This window comes from Pararge aegeria, chromosome 2 (assembly GCF_905163445.1).
Source record: "Pararge aegeria chromosome 2, ilParAegt1.1, whole genome shotgun sequence".
Taxonomy (NCBI): Eukaryota; Metazoa; Arthropoda; class Insecta; order Lepidoptera; family Nymphalidae; genus Pararge; species Pararge aegeria.
The window spans coordinates 7,172,295-7,198,942 of NC_053181.1; the positions used below are offsets into that span (position 1 = coordinate 7,172,295).

The 26,648-nt window shown below is 37.1% G+C and overlaps 1 protein-coding gene across 6 annotated transcripts in view; it reads right to left on the reverse strand.

The window, feature by feature from the left end:
- Nucleotides 1-2,896: 2,896 nt before the first annotated feature.
- Nucleotides 2,897-26,648, reverse strand: part of LOC120634861 (arfGAP with SH3 domain, ANK repeat and PH domain-containing protein) — a 72,864-nt gene continuing 49,112 nt past the window's right edge. For 2 of the 6 annotated variants that reach the window (XM_039905711.1, XM_039905703.1), the window contains 13 exons: nt 25,233-25,478; nt 23,226-23,487; nt 19,896-20,120; nt 15,490-15,712; nt 14,417-14,597; nt 13,821-14,102; nt 12,835-12,954; nt 11,826-12,027; nt 9,951-10,091; nt 9,282-9,403; nt 8,480-8,530; nt 5,886-6,080; nt 2,897-5,095 (listed from right to left, as the gene is read on the reverse strand). In XM_039905711.1, coding sequence (XP_039761645.1) covers nt 4,895-5,095; nt 5,886-6,080; nt 8,480-8,530; nt 9,282-9,403; nt 9,951-10,091; nt 11,826-12,027; nt 12,835-12,954; nt 13,821-14,102; nt 14,417-14,597; nt 15,490-15,712; nt 19,896-20,120; nt 23,226-23,487; nt 25,233-25,478 — 2,451 coding nt within the window. In that variant the 3' untranslated portion in view covers nt 2,897-4,894. The remainder of the gene's footprint in view (nt 5,096-5,885; nt 6,081-8,479; nt 8,531-9,281; nt 9,404-9,950; nt 10,092-11,825; nt 12,028-12,834; nt 12,955-13,820; nt 14,103-14,416; nt 14,598-15,489; nt 15,713-19,895; nt 20,121-23,225; nt 23,488-25,232; nt 25,479-26,648) is intronic. The other 4 variants (XM_039905735.1, XM_039905718.1, XM_039905745.1 and 1 more) reach the window with 4 other exon arrangements.

Genomic DNA, 26,648 nt, shown 5'->3' on the forward strand with positions numbered 1-26,648 from the left:
CATTGTTTTGTTAATCTTTTATTTAATAAATAGATCAAGGCCAAAGTTTTTTCGAAAATATTTTGCCGGTAAATAATAGATCCTGCAAGATCTCGCTAAGAGATAAATAAGTTTTCCTATTTATCCATCTTTGTCTCGGTGAAATAAGAGGAAAAAATTACATACAAAATGATCTCGTTAAACGCATATTAACCCTAATATTTGGTTTTTGGATTTGTTATAAAACAAAAAATTACATACTCATATACTATTTAAAATAAGAGTTTAAAGAACTATATAATTGATTGCCTTACTTAAACTGATGATTCAATTGTGATACATTTGTTTTCCTGTTGATACCCGTGTATACTGTTTTGCAACAGTAAAAAAATTTGGCCGTGACCCATTTTATTAATGGTTTTTGCAATTATAAATAGCATTTCTAGATCGCACAATATGTGAAATTTTAAGTTAACCTATTTCGCCGTAAACGTTATTTTACTTGTGAAAGTGATAAAATTTAACATTTATAACAAGATTCAAAATACACGCTCCGATGGATACTACAAACTACATCGGCACAAATAAATATCATGACTTATACAGGTACTCATTTTATGGTTAAATATTACGGCAACACCTAATAAATTCCATTCATTTAATTAATGTCAGTTCCACTTTTGTTTATCAATACGAATTCTATCTAGCAATCAAAAAGTGTCTAGAAACTTAATTTATAGACAACTTAGGATCTTAATGTCAGTTAAAAAAAAATTATAATATAAACAGTATTTTTAAACGACGAGGATAATTATAAATTAAATTTGGATATGTTATGCATCAGAAACCTTTCGCTCATTCTACCGTTTTGCCACCACAATTACCCTTAACTATCAGAGGCTTTCTAACTTATTTATTTATGAGCAGGCTTTTGTCCTTCTTTATATATTAGATTTTCGGTAATTTTATTTAAAAAAGAAAAAAAAGAGCTGGTGTCATCTACCCAGTTCACTTGTTGATTTGTAATTTCGTGAAGCGTATAGTATCCATACTGAAAGCATAATCTCTAGGCAACAATCTAAGACATAACTACAAGAACAACTACACAACAAACGGTCACTGGTCCAATAAGTTTGTCGTTGAAAAATATTTACTCCAACTACAAGATCACATATATTTTAATTTTTGGCAAATCACTATCTGAGCTGTACAATACAAAGTAGTATTACAGAAAAATCGATCACCAGGAAATCAATAATGTTCACACCAAAAGTTAGGCCGATAGTATCGATAGTTTTGGTTCTCATTAGATATATTATCGATAGTACCTACAAGTTAGGCCGGTAGTATAGACAGTAATTGCATTACTTAGAATAGTATCGAGCAATCTTAGCATCACGCTTTAACAATAATTTCAGGCCATTGAATAGTATCGATAGAAAATCGATCTTCCTGCAACACTAATACAAAGTCGTTAGACGTAACAACCCACTACCTACTCGAACACACAATAATATATTATTGAATCACATATTATGTCTATAGACAGATACATTTGGATTTTCATTTGAGCAGTATCTTGTTATGTATTCTTAATTCAAAAATCTTTTACATTTTTAAATTCAAATCAATTCATCTTTAAAAACTATGATGGATGTAATAATGGACCGGGAACTCTGTAACTATCAAGGAACGCATGTTTAGTCTAATCAAATCATAGTATTTCCTTTCCTTCTTCTTATGTATCAACCTTTTCATTTTTTGTGATAAACTTAGGCACCTACTAGCTATCACTCCTATAAATAATATTATAAATTATTTATTATCCACGACTATCGGTTTCCTGGGGATCTACAAAATAACCGAATAAACGAGGATGTACTCGCAGGAAACCGATAGTAAGTAGCACATAAGCCGAAAACTTTTGAATAGGAGACAAATATTGGTGCAGTTTAGGTTTTGTCTGATAATCGTGTTTGGAATACTATAAAATTTATAAGATTTGATTTGACTCAACCCCCATCACGTGGTTATGTCGGGGGTGACGATGTTTCATGTGTTACCGGTATAAAAAAAATTAAAGTAAAAATCCGCAACGGGACGGAGTATCTAGTGGCATAAGTTTCAAAATTGGTGTTTCAAATTCGTTTTAAGACTAAAGCATTTGATGACAATTGTAGCAAATGTGCGCGCTTAATAATTCATCAAATTATTAACTAAGTTTATACATATAAAGTGTTTTTTTAAATCGATCATTATCACTGTGTAAAAAGATGATAAAATAGTCCAAAAAATGTCACACATTCAAAAATGTATGAAGTATTAAAATTCTTGTATAAAAACAATGATTTTGTGCAGACGATAATTAATATCACAATGATAATAAAGCTGATAGCAAACCTGGCAGTGCCGTACGTGACGCATATAACTAGTATTCGTTTTTCTAAATACGAAATTCTATGCCGCATCCCCACTTACCCTGCAACGGCATGTCACTATGTCTTACAATGGATTCCAAAGGTTCTCAGGCTGTCTTGATTTGTATAAAATGCTGTATTACGATCATACGAGTTTACCGCTAATAATCATGACGTTTCGACTATCAAAACGCAGATTCTGTACTACTAATTTTTATTTCAAGACAACGTTTCACGTACTTGAGTTCTAAAACAAAATACGTAAGTTCCATTTTTCTATAACGTTGCCGCATTTTAAAACTCTGAAACGACCCACATACTGAAAAATTTAAGCAGCCAACAACTACATAGCACAGCCACGGCCGAAGCTTCCTTACTGTGTCAGGGAATGAGAGGCTTGCATACTTCATAGTAAAATCATAAGCGGTCTTTTTGATTTAACGATGACTATGCGATCTAACGATCATGATACTCGTCTAAATTTGCATCTAGATTATCTGCAAGTTTCTGTTAAAATTCGGGGACTCGGGGTCTACTTCTTTAGAACATAATTTAGACTGGTTTCATCTTATGAGCGTTACTTTATTAAAAGACCCAAAAGATAGCTACATGTTCCACAGACAAAAACCATCGCTGGCGAAACGAATGGTTTCACGGCTTTGATTTGCTTGAGTCTGATGCAAAGAGGAACTCTTACGGAAGTTACCCATATTTTCCACCTACAAAAACATTCCCAAGAAAGGTAAACCTAAAAGCGATAGTGGTAAAAAAATATCAAAACCCAAACAACCAGAGTGTCTTCAAGTTTGACGAAGACATTTTGTTCAAGCCCCACAAAACGTTAGGTAAGGGCAAGATGAAGAAGATCTTCGGATGGTAATAGATAGAATTGTACCATTTCATAACAGCACGAGCGTCTGCACGGCATCTCGCGATTTTTATCGACCGCTGCCGTCTTGTAGAACCTAAGGATCCGAAGACAGACTGAAAAGCTCGCGTGCTATACATTTTTGTAACGATTAATAATCGCCTTTAAGCAGATTATAATAAGAGAGTTGTAAATGTATCATCGAATACTACGAGTATCTAGGATACTATTTCATTCCCTATATGAATCAGATAAGAATTATATTTAAATATACCGTAAGTAAAAGCGTATACGAGCCTGCCAGTCAGTCTGCGAGAACTTTTACGTATGGAACGTTACTAGCTATTGAGCTGTGAACGAGTGTAGCTTTTTGTGTGAACAAAACACTTTCGATAAAGTTAGCGTACGCGGAAAATAGAATTTGGGTTGTTAAACAAATTGAGCATAAAGGCCAATTTTAGTGTAATAGTCTAACTAGCTCACTAAAGTTCAGTAGTTACTTCAGTACCGTCGTAGTACTAAGCTAGAGCCACTACAAACTAGAAGTAAACATCAGTAATAAGCAGTTAGTACCAGTACTCATTATTACCGCGTACTAAGTACGCAACATTAAGTAAAAGGGGTTGTGTTCATTTAAAATCTAACACTCGCAACACATTACGTCGCAAAAGTTTTATAAACACTTCTTTAATGACTCTGTGATGTGGACTAACAGATCTGTTGACGTGAATACACCCGTACGTTCAAATTGCTCCCAAACGCTGTTATTTGATCCATACAATACAGCGATTTCAGAAATATAGTCTGAAATTAAAACATTAACGCACTTCTAAGCTGATGAGACATTACATACGCGTAAAATGTACCATATTTTTCAGCAATGAAACTGTGAACGACTTAAACAACATCAGCCGTATTTATTAGGCGCGAGGTAGTCGTGCTGCTGACATTACATTCAGTGCTTAAAAATGCGTTGACTTTAGCGCGTGAGATTTTTGCGGCGCGTTGGAAACTAATAATGTTTTCCTTCAAAAACATTTGTAACGACAAAAATATCTGATGGACACGAAACGAACATCTGTTTACCATATTTTTCTTAAAATTCGGAGCCTCCTGGACGAAATCTTTCTAGAGATATTCTGTCCTTGTTTTAAATATTTTATCCTTGCGTCTTGACCATTATATGATTAAGTTAATGAATTTTAGTGCAAAATAGATATTCTGACATTACCGTCAGTATATCTATTTACACCAAAATTCATATGAATTTTGGTACAAGGGCCAAGAGTTGAGAGAGACTCATAAGCCGAATTTGTCCTTTTTTCACACAAAAAACACATTCTTACATTCAGAGTAATGAGAGAAATAGATAGTCTTAAGAGATCAGCTGTTCTTTAGAACGACCTGTCCTTTTTGTTTGGTTTCTAGATTTTTGGTACGACATAAATAAATAATAGTCACGAATAACTAACCTATCCGAACGCACCGCAAGATTCGCACGCGTTCAACTCATTCGTGGATGTGTACAATCTTATGTTAACATTCAATAAGCCGTCACATCATCTCGCAAAAGGCGCATTCACGTTAAAAACCTATACAATGGCCTGATCAATTCTCTCTCACTCTTCCATTAATCGGGTAGCATGTGAACGAAAGAGACGGGGAACATTCCGCGCCGGCTGGTCCCTTCGACCTGGCCTTCCATCCAGTTGTCGTCTTCGGTACGCTCGTTGATGACTACGATAACTTCTCCTTCGCGGAATGATAATTCGTCTTCGTTATCTGCGGAGCAGTCGTAAAGTGCCCGACACCGCCGCATACCGGCGCCCATCTGAATATAAACATGTAATTAAATAAATATAAAATATATACTAAGACATATCGCCATCTAGCCCCAAAGTAAGCTTTGCTTGTGTTATGGGTACAGAGATGACTGATGAATTTTTTTATGAATTATATACATAAATACTTATAATATATATATATATATATATACACACAAACATTTTCTAGTTGTGGGAATCGAACCCACGGCCTTGGACCCAGAAAGGAGGGTCGCTGCCCACTGTGCCAATGAGCCGTCAAACTAAGAAACAAATACAAACTTTTTGACGTAGACCTTCTTACGAAAGCAGCTTCTTGCACTTGCTACCGAGAACAAGTTTTTATGATGAGCCACAAAAATATACACATTTTATGTTTTTTTGTTCTTCATAATGCGATCAAACCAGAACATGTTTTATTAATTTCCAAGCGCCGTCTATTGTCGGAACACTTTGGGGAATTCCTAAACGGCTATCATCAAACCAGCTACTATAAGTCTATAACAGTTAACTCATCCAAAGCGAAGGGAGTAAATACTAAAGTAAAGCCGTTTTTTTTGAGTTAATGTTTCTTTTTTAGGGTCAGATTGGCTCGCGAAGGATCAGATTGAATAAAATTGGGATGTTATAGCCTTACCTCTAGGTCACTCAAGACTCGATCTATTGCTTGCATTTTCAGTTGCTAAATGGTCTAATTTCTAAAATAAAATACCTATCTAATGCACAAATCAAGCCAAGCAGTCATTTAACCAGTCCGCTCCTTAGGTTTTATGAAATGCTAGGGAAGTTTGTGCTCACCATAGTTATAGAAGTGGAAGGCGATCGCGAGTGCACACTGGAGGTATCGGAAACGTCTAGCGAGCGACTGTCGCAGCGTCTCGAACGTTCTCGCGACCGTGAGCTGTCGCACGACAACGCAGGCTGCAAGCGACTGTCGTCTAACCCGTCCGATATATCGCACAGCTCCAGTGATGAATCTTGACTAGAACACTCCTGTAAGATAATTTTTTATTTAATAAAGGGCATTGATTGTTTTATGAAACAACTATACTAGTGACGATTGGAAAACAAATTAAAGATCACAATCGAGATACGACAGGCTGAATTAGAATAAAGAATTAATCTATGAGATGTTAGTTTGTTGTTGTTACATGTTTTTAACTGTGATAATATTGCACACAGTGAGGTTTTATTAAGACTTGGAACTCTATATGGCATTGAAATGCTACATATGACTCTAATGACAGTGCGGAGCCTAGAAATAATAACATCTCACTAATGGCAAATGCGTGATAATTACAAAAAAAATCTTTATTCTAATTTAGCTTCACTTATTTTGTCAGAGAGGTTGACTGGTAACTCCTATAATTTTAATTTAACCGAACTTAGCTCCTTAATTAAATCAGCTTAATTGACCCCCTAAAGCAGTTCTACTAAGCGACAACTATATAATATTCTAACCATCTACTTCCATTTATTTTCGATCGTGGTTTAAATGTTTAAGACAGTACAAAACCTTCTGAATATTACCAGTCAACCTGTAAAGATGTAGAAAACTAAGGACTAACACCGCAAGGATAGTTTTCATGTAGAGGCACTCATCAATCGTATAATATGATTGACGAGCCACATAAGCTTGCTAAGGTAATTATGTCATAAAATGATTATTATTATAAAGTAGTCGGTTATGACAAAGGGTAAAAAATTTAATTTGGATTTGGAATTCGAAGGTATAACTCATAGGTCTTCCCATTAATTTTTTTTATGAAAGGGACATAATTTTCTGTTTTTGCATTTGCACACACATTTAAGATGGGTCATGCAACTTATGCATCACACATCTTAAATCTTTTTTCGCGCATGATTGTAAATAATTACCTCTAGGGTATGCCGACAGTAAGTTATTAAGTCGTGTTCTACTTTTGATAATATATATGTTTAAGGCAAAAACCTGATCCGCAACAAAAAGCAGAATGCAAAATTTTCTTGAATGGTGGAAAGTATATTGGTAAATAGTTTTGTAGTAATGTGATGATGGCTAAAATGTACCTTCTCTTGTATTTTTACAAGAATGCAACCTACAGATTGAACGTTACTTAGAAAAAGTTTTTTATTTTAATATTTAATTGTATGCAAAAGTTTATATATTTATTAAAAACCATGCAAATCACACAAATCGAGTGTGTTAGTATAAAATCAATTGTGTTAAAATGTGCATAATATGCTCAATCGCAAGGAATCAACTTTCCCCAAAGACTATATTTATTACAGTTCTATGAATATTTACATTAAATCTAATACTTACACTTACTAGTCTAACAAAATCTAATACTCAGTTTTTCTTATTTTAAGTACACAGCTGAGGAAAGCTTTTGCCTAAAGAACATGCATTTTATAATGATAAATGACAACAAAAACTCCTCATACAATGTTGTTGGCATATATGAAGATGTCAGAAGGAATTACAAAAAACTATTATTGTCCAGAGAATTTTGCAATATATTTATATTTGTTAACTCCATGTGAATTAAAATACTCATGCTTATTTAAGTTCTATTATTTTATTAAAAATAATGTCCACGATATAAGACTTAGCTAAAGCTCCACATCAAAAGATGAATCATTGGTGCAAATTCTGTTGTACACAAGTCTGTAAACTGTACTAAATTCACTGTTCTTACAGTAATGCTGCCAGTTTCACACTATTTTTTATTTATTTGTCCTGAAAAAGATAGCACTATAGTTAGGCATCATGTCGATTTCGTTTATTTTAGAGATTTATATAAGACAGTACTGGCACCAATTTCTTCAAGTAGTGCTGTGTAGTACACCCTAACAGAATCGGCACAATTCCACCAAAATGGCACTTTTGGTACTCCTTTTTTTTTTGGACGAGAATTGAGAGAGAACCTCAAACACGCATAAATGGCAAATTTAGAAACATGAGAAAGAAGAAGTTGTTTATTTATTTTAGCTCGAGTAAATGTTTAAGCCAATGGAAAGTATTGCGTTAGACACATTGTCACTGACATTAACACCAATCAAGTTTAAAACTAACGCGAATTACTAAAGTTTGATTTATTTTTTGCTGTATTTGTAATTTAGCTAACGTAAAATTTTTAAACAACAAAATTGGCACCGTTTTGAATCTTTGGAACTAACATTGCATACTGTTGGTCTGACATAGTGATTGCGAACTTTGGTGTGGATATAATGTAGCTGTCCAATATGGTGAATACAATCAGTTTGAAACGTTACCATGTTTCTAAAACACCGTTTAATTATATATTCTCAAGACAATAATCAATGACAAATTACGATAAAAAAAAAAATCGTGTATAGGACGTAAACAAGGGTAAGCGGAAGTACACTAAAGCTCTCTCAGTCGTTACCCTTTTCAGTTTTCCTTTCACAGCGTTTTCCAGTTGCAATCTATTTTTCTTCTGAAGCAAAACAAATACACCCTGTACATTTTTTCAAATTTCTTAATAAAAAGTGATATTATATTAAAACGTTTTTTTGTTACTTCTTAATACGTAACTAGACCTTATTTTATACCTGAATTAGATACATAGAGCAAGAAGTAATAAGGCTGAAGTTCGTACATATACTATGTCTAAATGACACCACAGACTATAATTATATTTCTGTATCGGTTTCAATCAGGCCTAATTCGATCGAGTACTGTGAGTTCATTATGGTAAATTTGAGCGTCGCGTATGTACACAGTACTCGTACATTAAATGCAGACCACCACAAAAAATGGTAAACGGATCTCAAAATCCAGGTCCAAATGAAATAAAATCCGTGCATTGACATTGTGTTCAAGCGAAACCTAAAAAATTTAGTGACTTTTTATCGTCTCACATCGGAGTCCCTTTATCTTTCTTATACATTGTACCTCCAGACAATATGCAAATAGTGCCCAATTTCATCACAATTCGAATATTTTAGCTGGAGCGATCGTTCGGAATGATGACGACCGCCACCGCACCACAACCCTCGCACCAGCTATAGGGTGCATCTTAATGCACCGAAATAATAATAATTTGTTTACTTATAGAAACTTTCTTCATGTATATATTGTTAACTTATTAACTTAATCATAGCCATAACGACCACCCAGTTAATAAGTTAACAAAGACGAAGAAAAAACAAGGCGTATGAATAAAAAGATATAGGAATTGGTCTTACTTTCCTAGGTGGCGGAGTGGGTTCATCCCTGTGTGCGCCGTTATGTAACGTTGCGGGCGGCGGGGTCGGCGGGGGCTGCTGAGGTCGGTGCTTCGACACGCTCGCTACCCCGCTTACACCGCCTGTATACATACGTACAACGTATTAGGTATATTATATATTCATCATCATCATCATCATATCAACCCATTACTGGCCCTCTACAGGGCACAGCTCCTCTCTCTCAATGAGAAGGGGTCAAGACCGTAGCCCACCACGCTGGCCTAGTGTGGATTGGTGGACTTCACACACCTTTGAGAACATTATGGAGAACTCTCACTAGGCTCACTCACTAGGCTCACATACTAGGCTCTCAGACCTGGTAATTAGATTTATGCGTATATTTGCGTAACTTCAATCTCGAGTCGTATGTGAAAACCCCGTTATACTGGGAGTCGGTCACACACTCGGTCGGTCGGTGACCAAACTCACGTACAGCAGAACAATTTATGTTAATTTGGTTTTTAATATTTTGTTCGCAATTTTTCTTTAATTTCTCATCGTTTAAACCTTCCCTGAACTTCCACGAATATTTCAAGGCCAAAATTATGCGAATCGGTACAACCGTTCTCGAGTTTTAGTGAGACTAACGAACAGCAATACATTTTTATTACTCTTACTTGTACTCACCATGTATGGATCTTGTGCTGTCCGCTGAAGGCGAGGGTGTGGAACGAGGATGCGGTGGTGGGTGCGACAATGCAACTGCCGGTGGAAGAGGCGCTGCACGTTTCTTCAAACTGCCTATGTTATCTGGAATAATACAAGAAACTATCTTCATTTTAGTAAGTATTTTTACAGACAGACATAGCTCATTAACAGTTTGCGCTTTGATATTCATATTGTGATATCCTCTGACGCAATATCATGATGAGCTTAATTTGCTATACTCCGCGAAAAGCAGAAGGATCTTTACGGTGTAATATACAATTTTACCAGTTTAAAACTTGGCAGAGCCACCTCAAACTACACTACAGACGTGTACGCAGTGCGTGCGTATGACGAAGACGATGTGTAACTGGTCGCAGGGATTAGCTGGACACATTCGGTAAAAGAACTTGGAGTGTGCAAATCCCCACGAGAAACCTTTGCCTAGCAGTGGAATTCCACAGGTTGAAATGAATAATATGATGTGTTTTAATACAAATTATAATTTTGATTTTTTATAGACAAAACTACAAATTTTAATGAGTGACATTCGACCTTTAATTGTGTCGGTAGCGTGTAGTGCAGAGTAAATAGAAGGTAAAACCACAGGCACAGTAAATTCATTAAAGCAGTATGGAGACAGATGCACGCACCAACGAAGCCCCGAAGCTATCATCGCAGGATTTTAGTAGTGTGTTGGTAGTTTCTATATTGCCCTAATATATTTACTGTGCCACAGGTTTTTGTAATTCGAATAACGAAACTAAGTGCGGAAGTGATGTGCCACCACCTCAACGAAGTTTAAACATGCCCAAACTTTGTCATACTTATCTTGGTCGTGTAACTACGCAACAGTAACATCAATATCAATCCACACCAGGGCAGAATTCTCAACCAGCGCAATACTCAAATTAAGGTAAATTCCCAAAATCTGTTTACTTACAAACATTGGATAGTTTCGAAAGTTCGTAGTTTGTGCACATTGCTAGGAGTCACTCGATGAAAACTTGAAGACCAGTATGTCAATCAAAACTAACCTCAGTATTGCGGGAACTCGCATTTGACCAATCTCATACGCTTGTAATTTTGTATTTCATTGCATTGTACAAACCCAGTACCATCTTTCACTCTTCACCGCATCAGAACTCTGAACGCTCTGCTCCATCGAAATAAAGATCAATTTCGAAAGTAAACATGTATACTCACAAACGTTGGGTTTCCACGGCAGCTTGGCCCGCGTGGACGGCGATTGATGCAACGAGTCACATGTAGAGGACCTCGAGCAAAGAACGGGGTAACTACTACAAACACTCTCTCCTTGCAAATATCGCAAATGTCGTCATGTACCCAAACAATCTCTTACTTCGCTAAACCACAGTAACATCAGCGTCGAGTAGTCGTTACGGCGGCAGGATTCTAAATCTTAATAGCGCTACAATAAAAGTTAATATTACAAATATGTATACTTACAACCGTAGGGTTTTCTCTGCAGTGTGGTCGACGTGCGTAATACAAGGAGTGGCATGCCGATGACCCCGAGCGTAGAACAGGGGAATCCCCATTGCCAAGAGCCTCTCTTTACTGCACGTGTCCACTATTGTCATCATTGGCCCAACTTATTAGAACACAGTTTTCACCACCTCCCCTCTTCCTGCGGTCGTTTTACGAGGCGACTAAGGGAATATAAAAGAAACGGGCAGATCAGCAAACCGCCTGCCCAGCGTTATGGGCGAACCCTTTTATTGGGCCTTCACCAAATCACAGTAGCATTGAGCGTCGATCAGTCTTCACGGGGGCAGAAATATCAATCTTATCTGCACTAGAATAAAAGTCAATTTTGAAAATATGTATACTCACAAACGTTGGGTTTCCTCGGCAGCGTGGTCGGCGTCGGCGGCGCGTGATGCAAGGAGTCGCATGTAGAGGACCTGGAGCGAAGCACAGGGGAATCCCCACCACCACCACCAACACTACCACCACCCCCCGCACTGCACGTACCAGCGTATGACGGAGGCCGCGATCTAGGACATTTTTTCTCTGGCGTCACGCTACCGTTTTGCTGTAATAAATCAAAGACTCATTCATAAATTAACAAATCTCCGTAATAAAAAACTGGTAAGTGTGTTTGTTTGTTTGTACTTGCTTCACGCCCTAACTAAGCAATCAATCAATTAGATTTTTGGCATAGAGTAAGTTAAAAGGACGTATGCCCGTTTTTACTAGCGACAAACAAGGCAATGCAGTAAGGCTAAGTAGATTCCTAGGATACATCAACCGTTCACTAATAGTTATCAACTTAGAGTTGGTGAAATGTTATTTTTAAAGACATCGACTAATCATTAGTCGTTCGATATAAGGGATACCTAGGTTTAGAGAAAACGGCCAGTAGATTAACAAACAACTATTTGTCCCAGCAAAACAAACGGTTTCCACGGGCATAGTTTATAAACAAAGAACGTGGGCAACTGCTATAAAGTAATGAAAAACAATTTCAAGCATGATTATTATATTTTTTCTTTTTCTGGTAAGCCAGGTACTCAACGCTCAACATCAAAATAAAAAAAAAAAACCTGGAATCTAATTGCGATGCCTTATAAAATCGGTCCAAAATATGTCGAGATTGATCGAGACTAACCACGGCAATTGTTTATTATATATAATTTATATAGACTAAACGAAATAGCTTTTAGTGATTATAGACATAGGATATGTTCCATCGTTCAAATTCATTAGGATATGTTATTCAATATGCAATTCGACTTTTGTATTCTACTCCAGTCTTTGAATTTCTCTCTATACGTACATTATTTTCCGAACTGTTGTGTAGTGGTGTACAAATAACGAGTTTAAATAAATAAATATTCACCCTTTCGTCGATAACTGTATCGTCGTCAGAGAAGTCCGTTGAGCCATCGTCGTGCGATAGATTCCAGTCTATGTTAATGTTTTCGTAAATGCTCTTCTCCCGCTTATCTACACTTTCAAGCTGGAAACAAAGAGTTACAGAAGCAGTTGCAAAAATAAATTAAATACTTAAACAATGTCATAGGTAAAATTTGTGCAAAATGAATCACTGTGAGAAAAGATTGCAAATACAGACGTTAGGGTTGCAGACTAAGAGGTATGCGGTTGAGGCTAAGATTGCCCTAAAATTCTATGAATTGATTCTTACTGCAAATGAAAAAAACCCCATATAATACGTATAAGACTATACTTATAAAACAGTCCCTGCCTGACTTACTGACTGTCAGTTAGTGCACATGATTTTTCGAAAAACTTGTCTCTCAGGAGATACGATGGGGAGTTAACGTTTTATTATTTTTAATAAACACCAACTGTGATTTAGAATTTAGTCTTTCTTACAACTAAAAAGGGTCAAAGGAAACACATAATTTAGGCGGTAACAATACCATATATATTACCATTCTTAGCTGCAATATACACCGTACTGTTTACGGTCACATTTCACGACAAGGGTGATCCGCCTATCGAAACTTACGTCAAACAATGTATAACAGTTAGTCAGTTACTATTTTCTACCTCACCCCCTAGTGGCAAATAGCACCAATTGCCTGAGGAAAAAATGTCAGTGATAACATCTACGCCCTATGGTTACAGTAAGAACACGTAGGGTTAATTTACTCCTCAGTATATAGTTTGAGGTGAACATAACGATAGCGCGAGACAATGAACGAGTAGCGCCATCTAGTTTAAACTTTTAGGAACTAAGTCCGTTACAAAACAAAACGAAAACGTCTCTCCGCTTTTATGGAAAATCTACTCTTTAGGGTAAAATTGGGAATGTCATACCTACTTGACTAATTAAACCAGTTATATCAACACAAAACTTACCAACTCTTGGCACGCATGGTGTCCCAACTGCCTGGCAATCTGCAAAGCAGTCCGTCCGTTGTTATCTTTTATAGTAGAATCAGCTCCCGCTTTTAGCAATAGCTTCATTGGCTCCGTTCGATCGATCGCCGCGCACAAGTGTAGCGCTGTCATACCGGAGAACGTAGCTTTGTCAAGTAGCTGTGTACCACCGTTTTGGACTAGAAAATCGACTATGTGCAGGCACGACCCGTCGCCTAATTCTCGTGATATGGCAAGATGGAGGGCAGTCTCACCGCAATCCTATAAATGATAATAATAAAGCCTATATTTACTGAATATTTCACAGATGGAGATAAATAAATAAGATATAGAAAAAACTTACATAAAATGGTTTTCTTAAAAGTATTTCATTAAACTAACATAACTAACTTTTTTTTATATTACTAAGGCTTCTCATTAAGTATTCTTTCACAATTTTAAATTGAGCTTGCATCGATATAGACATAGCATTTTTATAAATCCGAGCAAATAACCGGTTCCTATGGGATTCATTAAAAAAAACTATCGGTAAAGGTAAAAAAGGTAAGTAAGGTAGTTTTACAGGAATTTCTTACCGAACTAGGTAAGACGGATGCTAAATCTGCCCCTTCAGCGTAAGCTTGCAGCAAATTCTGAAGGTGACCGTTGTTGACGGCATGCTCCACTTCTGATAGCCTCTCGGCCGCGTCTTGACATGTTCTGGCGGCCCACGCCCTATACACGTATTTCTCCCGGATGAACCTTAACCGCTCTTCCCTGTTTGTAAAAAAAAAACTTATTTCATAGAAATGAATTCATTAATTAGTGTATTATCTATTAAAACAATTTACAGTACTATCCCAGAGGAGGAAATTGGCGATGTTAACACACGAGTTTCGGAGAGCGGTCTAAGTTATGATCACTTTTGGATTTTGGAACTCCCTACAAAAGACCTATGTCCAGCAGTGGACGTCATCGGTTGAAGTTACGATGATGACGACGACGATGAGGACGACGACGACGACGATAATTATGATGATGATGTGGTAATAGTCGTTAAAGCCAACCATCCCAAAGCCAAAATCCATGCACTAAAATCGACTCTCCTATGTGAGGCCAGGATTGTACTCAGCAGTGGGTAGTCAAAATACTGCGGATTATGATAGAAAACGGGAAAATCTCAGAGCGAAGATAATAGTAGATCTGCACAAATTCAATTAAATGTCAGAGAACTCTTTATATCTGACACCTCGTTGGGTATAAAAATAAATTTGTTCTCCAACGCACGACTCATCCGTTAACCGAACTTTAAGAACGTTTGCATACTGCAAAAAATTCAAAATTCATTTATTTCAAGTAGGCCTAATATAAGCACTTTTAAATCGTCAATTATGTCTGTGTGTAGTGACTCTACCACCGGTACGGAAGGCAGATTCTACCGAGAAGAAGCCGGCAATAAACTCAGCAGTTGCTCTTTTCCAACATCAAAAATTTACATTTTACATTTTAACATTCATTTTTCTATCTTGTGAGAGATGAAAGCGGAACCGGATGCTTCCAAACAACCTTGTCATTACCTAACCTGCAGCTGCGGGTACTTAATAAACAATAACGACGCATTTAAAGCATTATATTATTAGAGGAGATTTCAGGTGATAAGCCTACTTACATAGTACTTTCAGGTGTCAATTTATCCCTTTCTTCCAACGTATTTTCCATGACTTCATTAAACATCTGGTTCCCCATATTCCTAGCCAGCAGAAGTTGTGACGTGCTTAGCCTGTCCAACGTTAACGATTGTATCCTTGATATGTGAACGCCGAGTTCCCTGTGGCTTCCGGAACATTCTATGCACACGATCACGCCGAAGTTCGTCGATAACCAGGTGGGATCTGTAATGAACGGTGTATTTTTAGACACACTTGCTATTTCAAACAGTTTAATGGCTGATGGATCCATTGTAACCAATCATCATTCAGCTATTCATACCTGTTACGAGTTTAATAATTGACAGAGTACCATTTCGCAGGACATGCAAGGAACACGTTCTCTAAAATGCCGCCTGTAACCATCAACCTACGGCGTAGATGTTAAGCCTCGTTTGCACCTACACCCTTCAGACCAGAACTCAGCATTGAAACAATCCTGTTTAGCGGCAGAAATAATCATAAGAGTGTGTGTTCAATGATTTTTAAATTGTTTTGTCCCTTACTTGCGCAACTATAACTTATTTGGAGTTAGTATTTTGTGATATTTAAATACAAATTTCGTTAAATTTTAACCTTGTTTAGGTACCTGCGACCTCCTTGGCGCAACAGTGAGCGCTGCGACTTTTAGTAGGAGGTCCCGGGTTCGATTCCCGGCAGGGGCAATTTGGAAATTTATAATTTCCGAATTTTCTCTCGTCTGGTCTAATGGAAGGCTTTGGCTGTAGCTAGTTACCACCCGACAAAGACGTGACGCTAAGCGATTTAGTTTATGACTACATCATCACTAACCACCAGGTTAGATTGCAGTCAAAGGCTAACTACAAGTTAGGTGTGGTGGAATAAAAAAAAGGTACATATCATATATTGTATTAATTAAAATATTTAGAATTTCTTAAACGAGGAAAATGGAAAAATGCGGACGGTAGAGTTCACCTGTATATACTCGTAATATATGATAAAAAATTTACGTGCTTGTCTCGGAAAATGATCATCGGATCATCAAGTAATCTAAAAAATATTTATTTATAAATAAGCAATATATTAAAAATATTCGAAATATTTGAACTTATCCCTCATATTTTCTATGTCACAGGGACAATGAACAGCGATTCCAACTGCTGATATAAACATGCTGTTGTCAAGTCAAGATATATTGAATAATGAAAACAAAAACTGTGCGCCATTTAACAATAGAATTATGCAACCAGTTAATATCATAGCGTTGAGGAAAACAATGAGCCTTCATCGGCCAATTAACACGATAAACCAATTACCAGCAAAACAATCGCTCTGCCGATTAAGAAAATACATTAAAAAGATGCTATCACCTCCATTAGAGTGCTGTAACAAACCATAACATACCATAATAAAACAATTAGTATACATATACTCCTTAAAATATCTATTTGAAGCGGTCATAGCCTAGTGGGTAGGACTTCAACTTCACTTTGGGTGGACGGGAGGGGGTTATAGAGATCCTAGATCCTAATCTCTAACTTTTCAAGTTATGTGAAAATTACCAATTTCGCTTACTTTGTCTTATTTCTTTCTTCCAGTTACAACTCATAAAGGCTTACTGTCATGGCTTACAGCAGTATTATTTTTAAATGACAGTTTATGTGTCTTAAAAAGAAGGAATAAAATTCTGAAAAAAAACTCGTTCTGAAAAAATACTCATCGATTCAAGCGCTGTTTTACGCACCATATTAAATCACATATAGAGCAAAAAAAATAATAAATAATTAATTAATGTTATTTTTAGAACGAAGAAGGAAGTGAATGGATACGAGCTATAAAGCGGTTATGTTATATTATTAATATAATATAATTTTACAAATATCCTCATCGTAGTTTCTCGAATCATCGTAGTCATAATATAAACCGGACGTCCAGGTCCTAAGGCTTACGAATTACCAAATTCCAGTTCTTCAAATTATTTACCATTTATTGATTTTAGATTCGCTAGTTATTTTACGCATCTCCTCATTTGAGATTTTATCTTTTTTTTATTTAATCAGATTATTAGTGTTTTGTGACTGTCGCTCTCACCATGGCCATAGTCAGTAAACATATTCCAGAGCCATAAGTAATCATTGTCACTGCGAAGACTTTGGTCTTCAGGATCAAGGAATAGGAAGAAAATATGTCACGAAGCATATCCAAGTTGCATACTCATCTACAATAGTAGGCAAATTGCTCACATTGAGGTACGTAGCTACCTAGTTAGTTTGCTAGAGACTATCCCCCAAACACGGTACAGCAAAGATTGATTGTAAATGCAATGAAACGGTATTTTGAATCAATCTACAAAATAATCAATTTCACGAAATTAGTGAGTTATCAGAGCGATCAATATTAAAACGTTTAAAACTTTTTCTTACTTGGAGATTAGTTGATCGACCGCTTTGTACCTTGTTGGTATAGTTTACAAGTTCGAATTTAGATCACAAGGTTTTTAATGGGTGTTTCTGTTCGAACCCCAAAGTTGCGTCTAGTGTCCATCAGTGTGACATTTATTACACTAATGGTGATTATGAAAAGCGGATCACTTATATTATGCTAATCAATATAGAAAGCGGAATGTCGCAGTTCACATTTGAATCCCATTCGAAGTACTTTTGTCGTAAGTATTGCTAGTAGGTACAAGCTTAACGCTCAGTTGGGGAGGAAGGGGGAAAATATATCATATTTGAACCTTTAAAGTCTTATAAGTAAAACCCCTTCCGTTGCTGCACTTGAGTAATAAATATATATACGTTTTATACATCGGTAATGAGATATTCGCGTGCAGTGTCTACGCCATTGGCCTCTAACCTCGGCTAGTGCAGATTTTGTACTAAGCGTCCTTACTATAAAACTACTTAGTATAAAATCTGCACGTTCAAAACTCTCGAGACACTTTTGAGTATTTCAGTATAACAACGGAGTTAAATTCTCTTCTATGCCACGTGTGAAAATAAGACATTCTGACACAATCAATGATTAACCCGATTTTATAAAAGCCTATATATCTATTTTATCATTAAGAAGCCCATATATTATATTTTATTTATATAAATATTGAATATTTGTTTAATTATTTGAGAGGGTACTATACTCTCCAGTAAGTCTCTTTGTCACTAAGTCAAGATTTGATGAAGAGAGCCCATAAAAATTTAGAGAAATTCTCAAATTTCCTAGCCATGTCTCAATCTCAAATAAAAATCCAATCTTTTAATGATTCTATGATTGTATTTTTTTTAAACGTTCCACGCTGGCTTCCGAAGTGTAGGCGAACTTAAGGTTTCAAACAAGGTTTTTAAAGTCTATTTTTGTCTGGAGTTTCTGCACCCTATGCTCGAAAACTACTTTACGTTTGGAAGCTTGCAAAACTCGCACTAAGTGTACAGTAGCTTGGTGACGGCCATGATGGCTGTAATTACCATAATCAAGGATTTAAACGCTATCATTTACCGGCATTACTAGAGAATATAAATACAGTAGTGAAACTTAATACATTGATATTATACGTAGCTATTACATACGAAGATAGATAAGTAGAGGAGTTATATGTTCGCAATTTTTATAAAGTTAGTATTACCTACCGACAATATTCAAAGCTTGGAAGTGGTATAAGTATGTGAAAGTTCATTTGGTTGTTTTAATATTATTTAGGTTTCCTTTGCGGTACTTACGGGCTCTTATGGTGTATCTTAAGTGTGCCCATAAGACAATAATGCGAAACAGGTTGACAACCTTGGCGCAGCAGAAAGTCGCGAGTTCGCGGAGGCGATTTGGAAAATATAATTTCTAAATTCTCTCTGGTCTGGTCTGGTGGGAGAGACTTTGGCCGTCGCTGGTTACCACCCTACCGAGCAAGGCCGTTCCGGTACGATTTCGCGTAGATACTGATTAGGGGTATAGGTTTAATATAACTGCTTTACCCCGTAACAGGTTAGCCCGTTACTATTTTAAAATGTATCGTTACTTACCATAAGGTTAAATTTCAATCAAAGGCTATCAGTAGACAGTAAAGACATCATTATCATAATTGCAGCTTGCAGACGCTCACTGCTGAGTGTAGGCAAAGGCCTATGTTCAGCAGTGAACGCCCAAGAACGCCACCACACCCGGTTCTCCGCCTTCCTGATCCACCTACTCTCTTAACGTCGTCGGTCCATTGTGCTGGAGGGCGTCTGACACTCCTCTTGCTTGCTTCCTAGTGGACGAAATTAGAAACGAAGGTATCCGCAGGAGAGCCAGTCACTGACATAGCCCAAACCATTAGCAAGTTGAAGTGGCAATGGGCGGTTCCTATGCCGTTGGACCAGGAAAGAAGTATAGTGGTGTCTATACATAAGTGTAAGAAAACTCATTTCCGACTTACCATTTGTGGACCCGCAATCTGCACACACTTGGTTCCCGGGCAGCGAACGTACAGCCCTTATTATGGACCGCTGTAGATCCAACAATGAGTGCCCGTTGTCGTTGCTCTCCCCCGCCTGCTGGTGAAACGCCCTCATCAGTGCTCCTTCTTTACAATTGACAAGAACCGATGTCCATGCTCGCTGCTCGTTTTCGTCTTCCGCTTGAAAATGGTAGGTACGGTTGTCTGAAACAGTAACATATTGAGGGTATGAAATTTAAACTATCAAAATCCGCGACTAAAATAACCTTTCCCAACGATGCGTACAAACTTAGTCGTCATCATTATCAAGCCAATACCCGCCCACTACACGGCACGGGTCTCCTCCCAGGTTAAGGCCTTAGTCCACCACACTGAGCCAGTGTGGATTTGTAGACTTCACGCGCTCTTGAGAATATTGGATACTGACAAGATAGAAGCAGGCGTTACTTTTATTTGCGTAATTCCAAACACAAGCTTAATTGGCTATACTCTATGATTGCTAAAAACTTAACAATTATTCATTGTATTTTTAACATCACGAGGATGCTCCGCTATCGGGGCGAAACGTGCGTAAAGAGTGCATTGCTTAAGAGAACCTAAACCTTAGTCTGCGACGATAAAATCTTCCCCAGCGATGGCCAATAACCGTTAAAGATACAAGTACCTACGAGCGAAATTATTCGCTAGGATATAAATAAAACACAGGTGGCAGCGCCGACATATCATTTTTAGGAACGCAATGTACAACAATACATTTCGAATGCCCGAATAATTTGTGTACTCAATTTCAGGCTGGCCATAAAATCGTGTGATATTTTTATACGTGCTAGTGAAAACTGACATACTAGTTCACAGGCTTTTAGAGGTACAATATTTACTGTCTCTGAGACTTATCTGTGAAACCGAAACTCTTATTGTTTGAGTAAACCACTGTCCTACTTTTTAATGAAAGAAATCAGATACAACCCTAATCATCAACCCATTACAGGCCCAATACAGGACACGGGTCACCTTTAGAATGAGGAAGTTTAAGGTAGTAGGTAGTCTACCACACTGGTCCAGTTCGGATTGGTAGACTTCACACGCCGTTGAGAACACTATAGAGAACTCTCAAGCATGCAGGTTTCCTCAAGATGTTGTCCTTCCCCGTTTAAGCAAGTGATATTTGAATTGCTTAAATTAAAAACGCACATAACTCCGAAAAGTCAGTGGTGCGTGCCTACAACCCTATCACATGCAAATTAAAATAAAGTGACTCCTGTCTTTTTAGTAGGTACGCGTCGCGTAGCGTACGTACTATGCCCGTGTCGGACTTTTATCTTCAATAGGGTTGTCATAAGTACACACTTAGCAGTTTTGAATTTGTACGGGAAAATAATTAAGCTTCTTTTGATTTAATATTTTTACACGTATATTTTGTGAGGAAAAAAAACTGCACAAAATGTTTAAACATTTAATAGGTTTTGATATAAACCTATGTATAAAGATTTTATTTAAGTTCACTAAAGATAAATCGAAACGGATACTTTGGTGTCAAAGATAGTTAGGTGTATTTGCGCTAAATATCTTTTTTTTTTTAAATAAGTAGTGATGAAACAAATACTGCTAAAATCCGTATTGTTTTTGATTGCAAATTGATAATGCCTACAAGTCTAAATTTACTGTTGCCTCATTCCAAATGTGTCAATTACAAAACGCTTTGAAGCCGGCAACACTGTTTTCAAACATTGTCACGAACAGATAATTTTACTTATCAACAGAACAGCGCGTGATTTCCAAATGAAAATTGGTTGCATAATAGTTATTGAGATACATTTAAAAGGGCTTATCTCTATCGGGGATTCGTTCTGTGAAACGTAGTATAGGTAATGAATTGCATTTGGCAAATTATGTAACCTACGTCAACTAAATATGGGTCTGATTCCCGGTTCAGGTCAGTGTTATTTTTTAATCACCTTTGGCCATTCTCGTTAACTAAACGGTATAAACAATATTGTATTCCTTCTGTACGTTACTTGGCTGTATTATACCAGTAGAACTAGCATGTACCTTCGACATTCGCTCTACATTCTGATAATTTATTGTACTTACCATCAGTGGAGGAAGTCAAGCGCTAAAAAGGTGCTTAATTGCCTTGCTATCATAATCATCATTACCGGGCCGGCTCACTACAGGTAACGGGTCTGCACTCAGAATTATAAGGGTTTAGGTCGAAGTCCAACACACTTGCAAAATGCTAGCTGATTTGTAGACTTTGCACCCGTTTGAGAACCGTCATCGTTAAAGCAAGTAATATTTAACTACCTAAGACGCTCGAAGTAAACGCCGAAGCCCTAACCAATCAGCTAATAGTATTACCCTTACCTTGCGATGATAATCATTAATTAATGTGCTTATTTAAAAAAAGGTTTTTTTGTACCTTTTTTTCCTGAAATGTCAGTTTCGACTTGATGCTTTGAAAGAATTTAGCAACCTTTGTGCAACTTACGAAAGCTTTCTAATCTACGGGCGAGAGATAGCATCAGCTATGCTTTGAGTATGTGTCTGAGAAATCAGAAAAGTCTTGAAATACTTAAAAAACTGACATTGCTCAAGGGGTTTCAAAATTGTTGGTGAAGGCTGCACTAGGTTGTCTCGCACGGAGCCTTTAGAATATAATAAGAACAAAACCATTGAGTTTAGAAATTCGTAACTAAATACCCACCTATGTCTTGCTGTGTGCGTCTATTGGTTGAGACGACAATGGGTCGATAATGAAAAACAATTATTAAGTTAAATTAACGTTTTTTTGTTCTTATAATGTGGTAGCACTCTAAATCTTATCGTATACTCAATGGTCCGTGAGTAAGCGATTAGTTTTTAGATTAGCTTACATTGAAACATTAGATGAGCCAAATCGTTTTCCATTAGAACTGTGAAATCAAAGTTTCCCCACCGCACGCGCTTCGGGGCTCATTAAGCCATCGTTCCCGTTTTTATCACTAACGAGTAAGTCTGATACAGTCATTAACCTTTTAGTAGAAGTTTTTGTTATAACTTAAGAACTTTTGAGTCATTAACTCTTAATCAGTTTCGAAGGACATCTTTTCGTTTGCAGGAAACCCTGATAAAGTACTTTAAATTTTCTTGCGATTGTATCCGAATTAGGATCAGATGATGAAAAATCTTTAAGGATTCGAAAACATACTACAGCGAAGAGTGCTTGTAAACCGTCGCCGGAGTTATATACGCAACCGCATGAATGACCGACCGTACCGAAGCGTGTACCAGGAACATTTTAAGAAAAATATCTAAATTATTAATACTTACATGAGACTAGATCAAATGCCCGTTTATCTTCCGAGGCGACTTTTATCTGACACGTCAGCAAGTTTACCCTCGTTGGTGTTTTGTTCTCGTCTGCGTGAAAGATATCCAGGAACCCTTCAGCCGTGACTCTGCATCTCCTCTTTTGCCAAACTCTCCTCACTTTGCCTTCGGATTTCTTTAGTAGATACCCGCTCCGTGTTACGCCGTGTTGTTTGTCTCCTTGTAATTGGTGGAGAGAATAGCCACCTACGGCCGCAGCAGCCTAAAGTATAAGGGAAAGTAAATATGTAAGTAAAACAGCTGAGTTGTGATGTACGTGATCTGCTCTCTGAAACTTTGGAACGTGTTAGGAAAATTATGATCCGAGAGAATGAACTTCGATCAAATAAAACCAAGAAACTAAACACATAATTTGATACTTGACACATTTGTCTTGCTGAAAGCGCAGGAGCTGATTTTGTTTACAAATAAGTAGTATAATGCATAAGGTTATGCCCTTAAAATGTAGGAATCTTTGTTTTTTCTCAATCTCAAGTCTATAAGATCTGATGTAGTCTCAGGTAAAAAGAAAAGCTAATCTATTAAAAGCAAGGGTTTACAAGTTGTTAAATCAATTTTAAGTTGGCCTAGAAGTCTCATGCCTGAACAGTTATAGCTACAGATATTACTTTAGCACGAAGAAAGAGTGATCTGATCTTGTCTGCATTAAGGAGTTCAGTTCGAAAATATCCATCAGATTCTTATGAAACAGAAAACATATATAAGAAAGTATTAAAATCGGTGCAGATTTGACGAAAAACATAGAAACACAACGTCAAAATAGTCTATTAGTATCACTTTCACTTGGAACTTGGTGGAAAAGATATTATACAAGTCATAATAGTCAGTTATACAGCATTACATGTAAAACCTACCATTAAATCCCTTATATCCCTATTATGCCACTTAATCCCTATTCCCTAGATAATCGAATTGTAGAACAATCTTATTACACTAATGTAACAAAAGAAGCGTTTTCCGTTTCAATGTTAAGCGTAATCGATAACACTTCAGCAGTAGCCGATTATGTTTAAGCCAATGTATAGACTAGACAACCTTTCATGCTTACTCGGTGTTTTTAGTAATACTCGTAATTCTTTTACGCATTTGTTGGGATTCCTAAAGTGAATTATCGGAAAAAAGCCGCTGTCGAAATAACACATTAAACCGGCTATCCACTATAACAGAGCTATTTGAGATAGCTGCATGATACGAATCTTCGTATAACGAAACTAAGTCATCAAAGCTAAGGGTTACAGCTGAGCCAATAAGATGGCTATCTGAAACACGATAGTGCGGCAATATAAAATGTATTGAATTACTTGAAGTTTTGGAAGAAATATACCGGAAATATCGTTTCGGAAATGATAACAGACATAAATCGGAAGCAAACATTCGCAGAACCTTGTTCACGTACCAAGTTTCAGCGCGTTCAAAATTAACTTAGCCTACCCAAAAACCCTTTCCGCCAGTTAAGTTAAGCTATCGTAATCTTCGCATCGACATCCAATGCTTGGACTTTAGTAGGGAGCACTACAAGCACTGTGGGAGATCGTAAGATCCATCGCTATGTTTCCTGCACTTTGCTATTTCAGTTAAGCAGCTCAGTCAATAACTCCGGTTCTTCTACCAAGCGGCCACAAATCCACTGACCGATAACAAACAGTGTTATCGGTTCCAGAAGGTCAATAGTGCGATCGCCAACCCGTAAGTCAATTTGCTATTATTTTTAGGAGATTTGAAGATGAAAGTTTAGCTATACGCTGTGAAACTAATCGATCCTCTATGTTTTGATAGATCTCCAGGACCGTACAATTCTGATGGAAAGGGCTTTATCTAAGATGACCGTAAGAAAACATACCTAAGTAACAACACATTGAAAGAGTTACAAAACAATTCAATAAAGAACTACTCCAGTAAGTAGTAGTCCTTCAGTTAGGGAAAAGAAGAAATTAAGAAGACAATTACTTCTCTGTCCTGTGGCGTAGCAGCTCTTAGCATATTCCTTAGTTCTAAAAGTCTCCGTCGCTCGTCGTCCTGTTGCTGCCTTATCTTCTGCAACTGTACACTAAGGTCCGCGATGTAGACGCCAAAGTGCTCGATCGTCTTCAGACCATCTTGAAAGTAATTTGTTTGTGCGTGATAGTACTCCACCAGGTGCTGTAGCAGTTCGATGCCCTTCTTTGTTTTTATATCGTTGAACTTTATCAGGTACTGAAAAAAATGTTTCATCATCACTACATTGTACTGCCAAAAGTGCTTGAGAGCATTCGGGGGGCACAATAATAAACCCTGATAACCCTTAAATAATTAAAACCGACGTAGCATATACTTTTAGGTACTGAATGGAGTTTAATTATCGATTTAAAAAAAATTGCTGTTTAGAATTGTGCGATTTGAAACTTAACCGATTTTAACAAGATTACGAGTTTTGCGGAGCGATACGTTATCAAAATTCCTGTCAAAATGACATTAAAAAGTAATGTCCATCCAATCAAAAATAGGATTTAATATGTTCACTAGTTAAGTCCCGACGACATGGTACGAAGCCAGCATTTGAGTAGGTTTACTACAGACAGAGAGTCGCCAAAAACCGCGTGGAATTCCCTCCTGTTACCGCATCAGGGAATTACAAGGCGTCGTTATTAACACGGGAGAAAATCGCACTGTGGAAATACAAATTACGCGCCCTTCCGCGAGCTAAAATGGTATCTGATGACGCACGCGTACGCGCATCATGCAGTAGAAACAGATTTATATTTCGTAGTTGTGCAATAAATATAATACACGCGACCTTGCACAATCGTCTTGGCGTCTCGCCGGCTGTTTATACTATGTTATGTTTATAGTTTGTGGCGTTGCCACCACACGATTTGATCGAGGAATTTATCTGATTAGAACATTATTTTATATGTTCCCAATATATTTGGATTTATTTATACTTCACGGAAGTTATTGGTGACATTTAGGACCTCATATCATTGACACATTAATCTATTCGATCTAAGGTATCACTTGAACATTGAATATGAGCTAGTTTATTAAACAATGTGCCACCGCGCCGCATCCCTCACCCTTGCTTGTTGCACGATCTTTCTTATACATTCAGTTAATATTTATTTTCTTTATAATTAATAATTGAAATGTTCTTTGTTTAATTTTTTCAATTCTTAAATACTAAACGGACACTTTGGCTTTGGACACATTCACTAGGTCGGGTAGTAAGACGATAATGAAGTTGCCGTATATTACCATCGCGCTTATGGTTGAAAATCGATAACGTAATACTCTAACAAGTGGATAGCCTTTTAGAATTTGCCTATTATAGTGCATTTCACAACAAAAGTAATACCGCACCTAGTGTCTGTTAGCTACAAGTGGCGA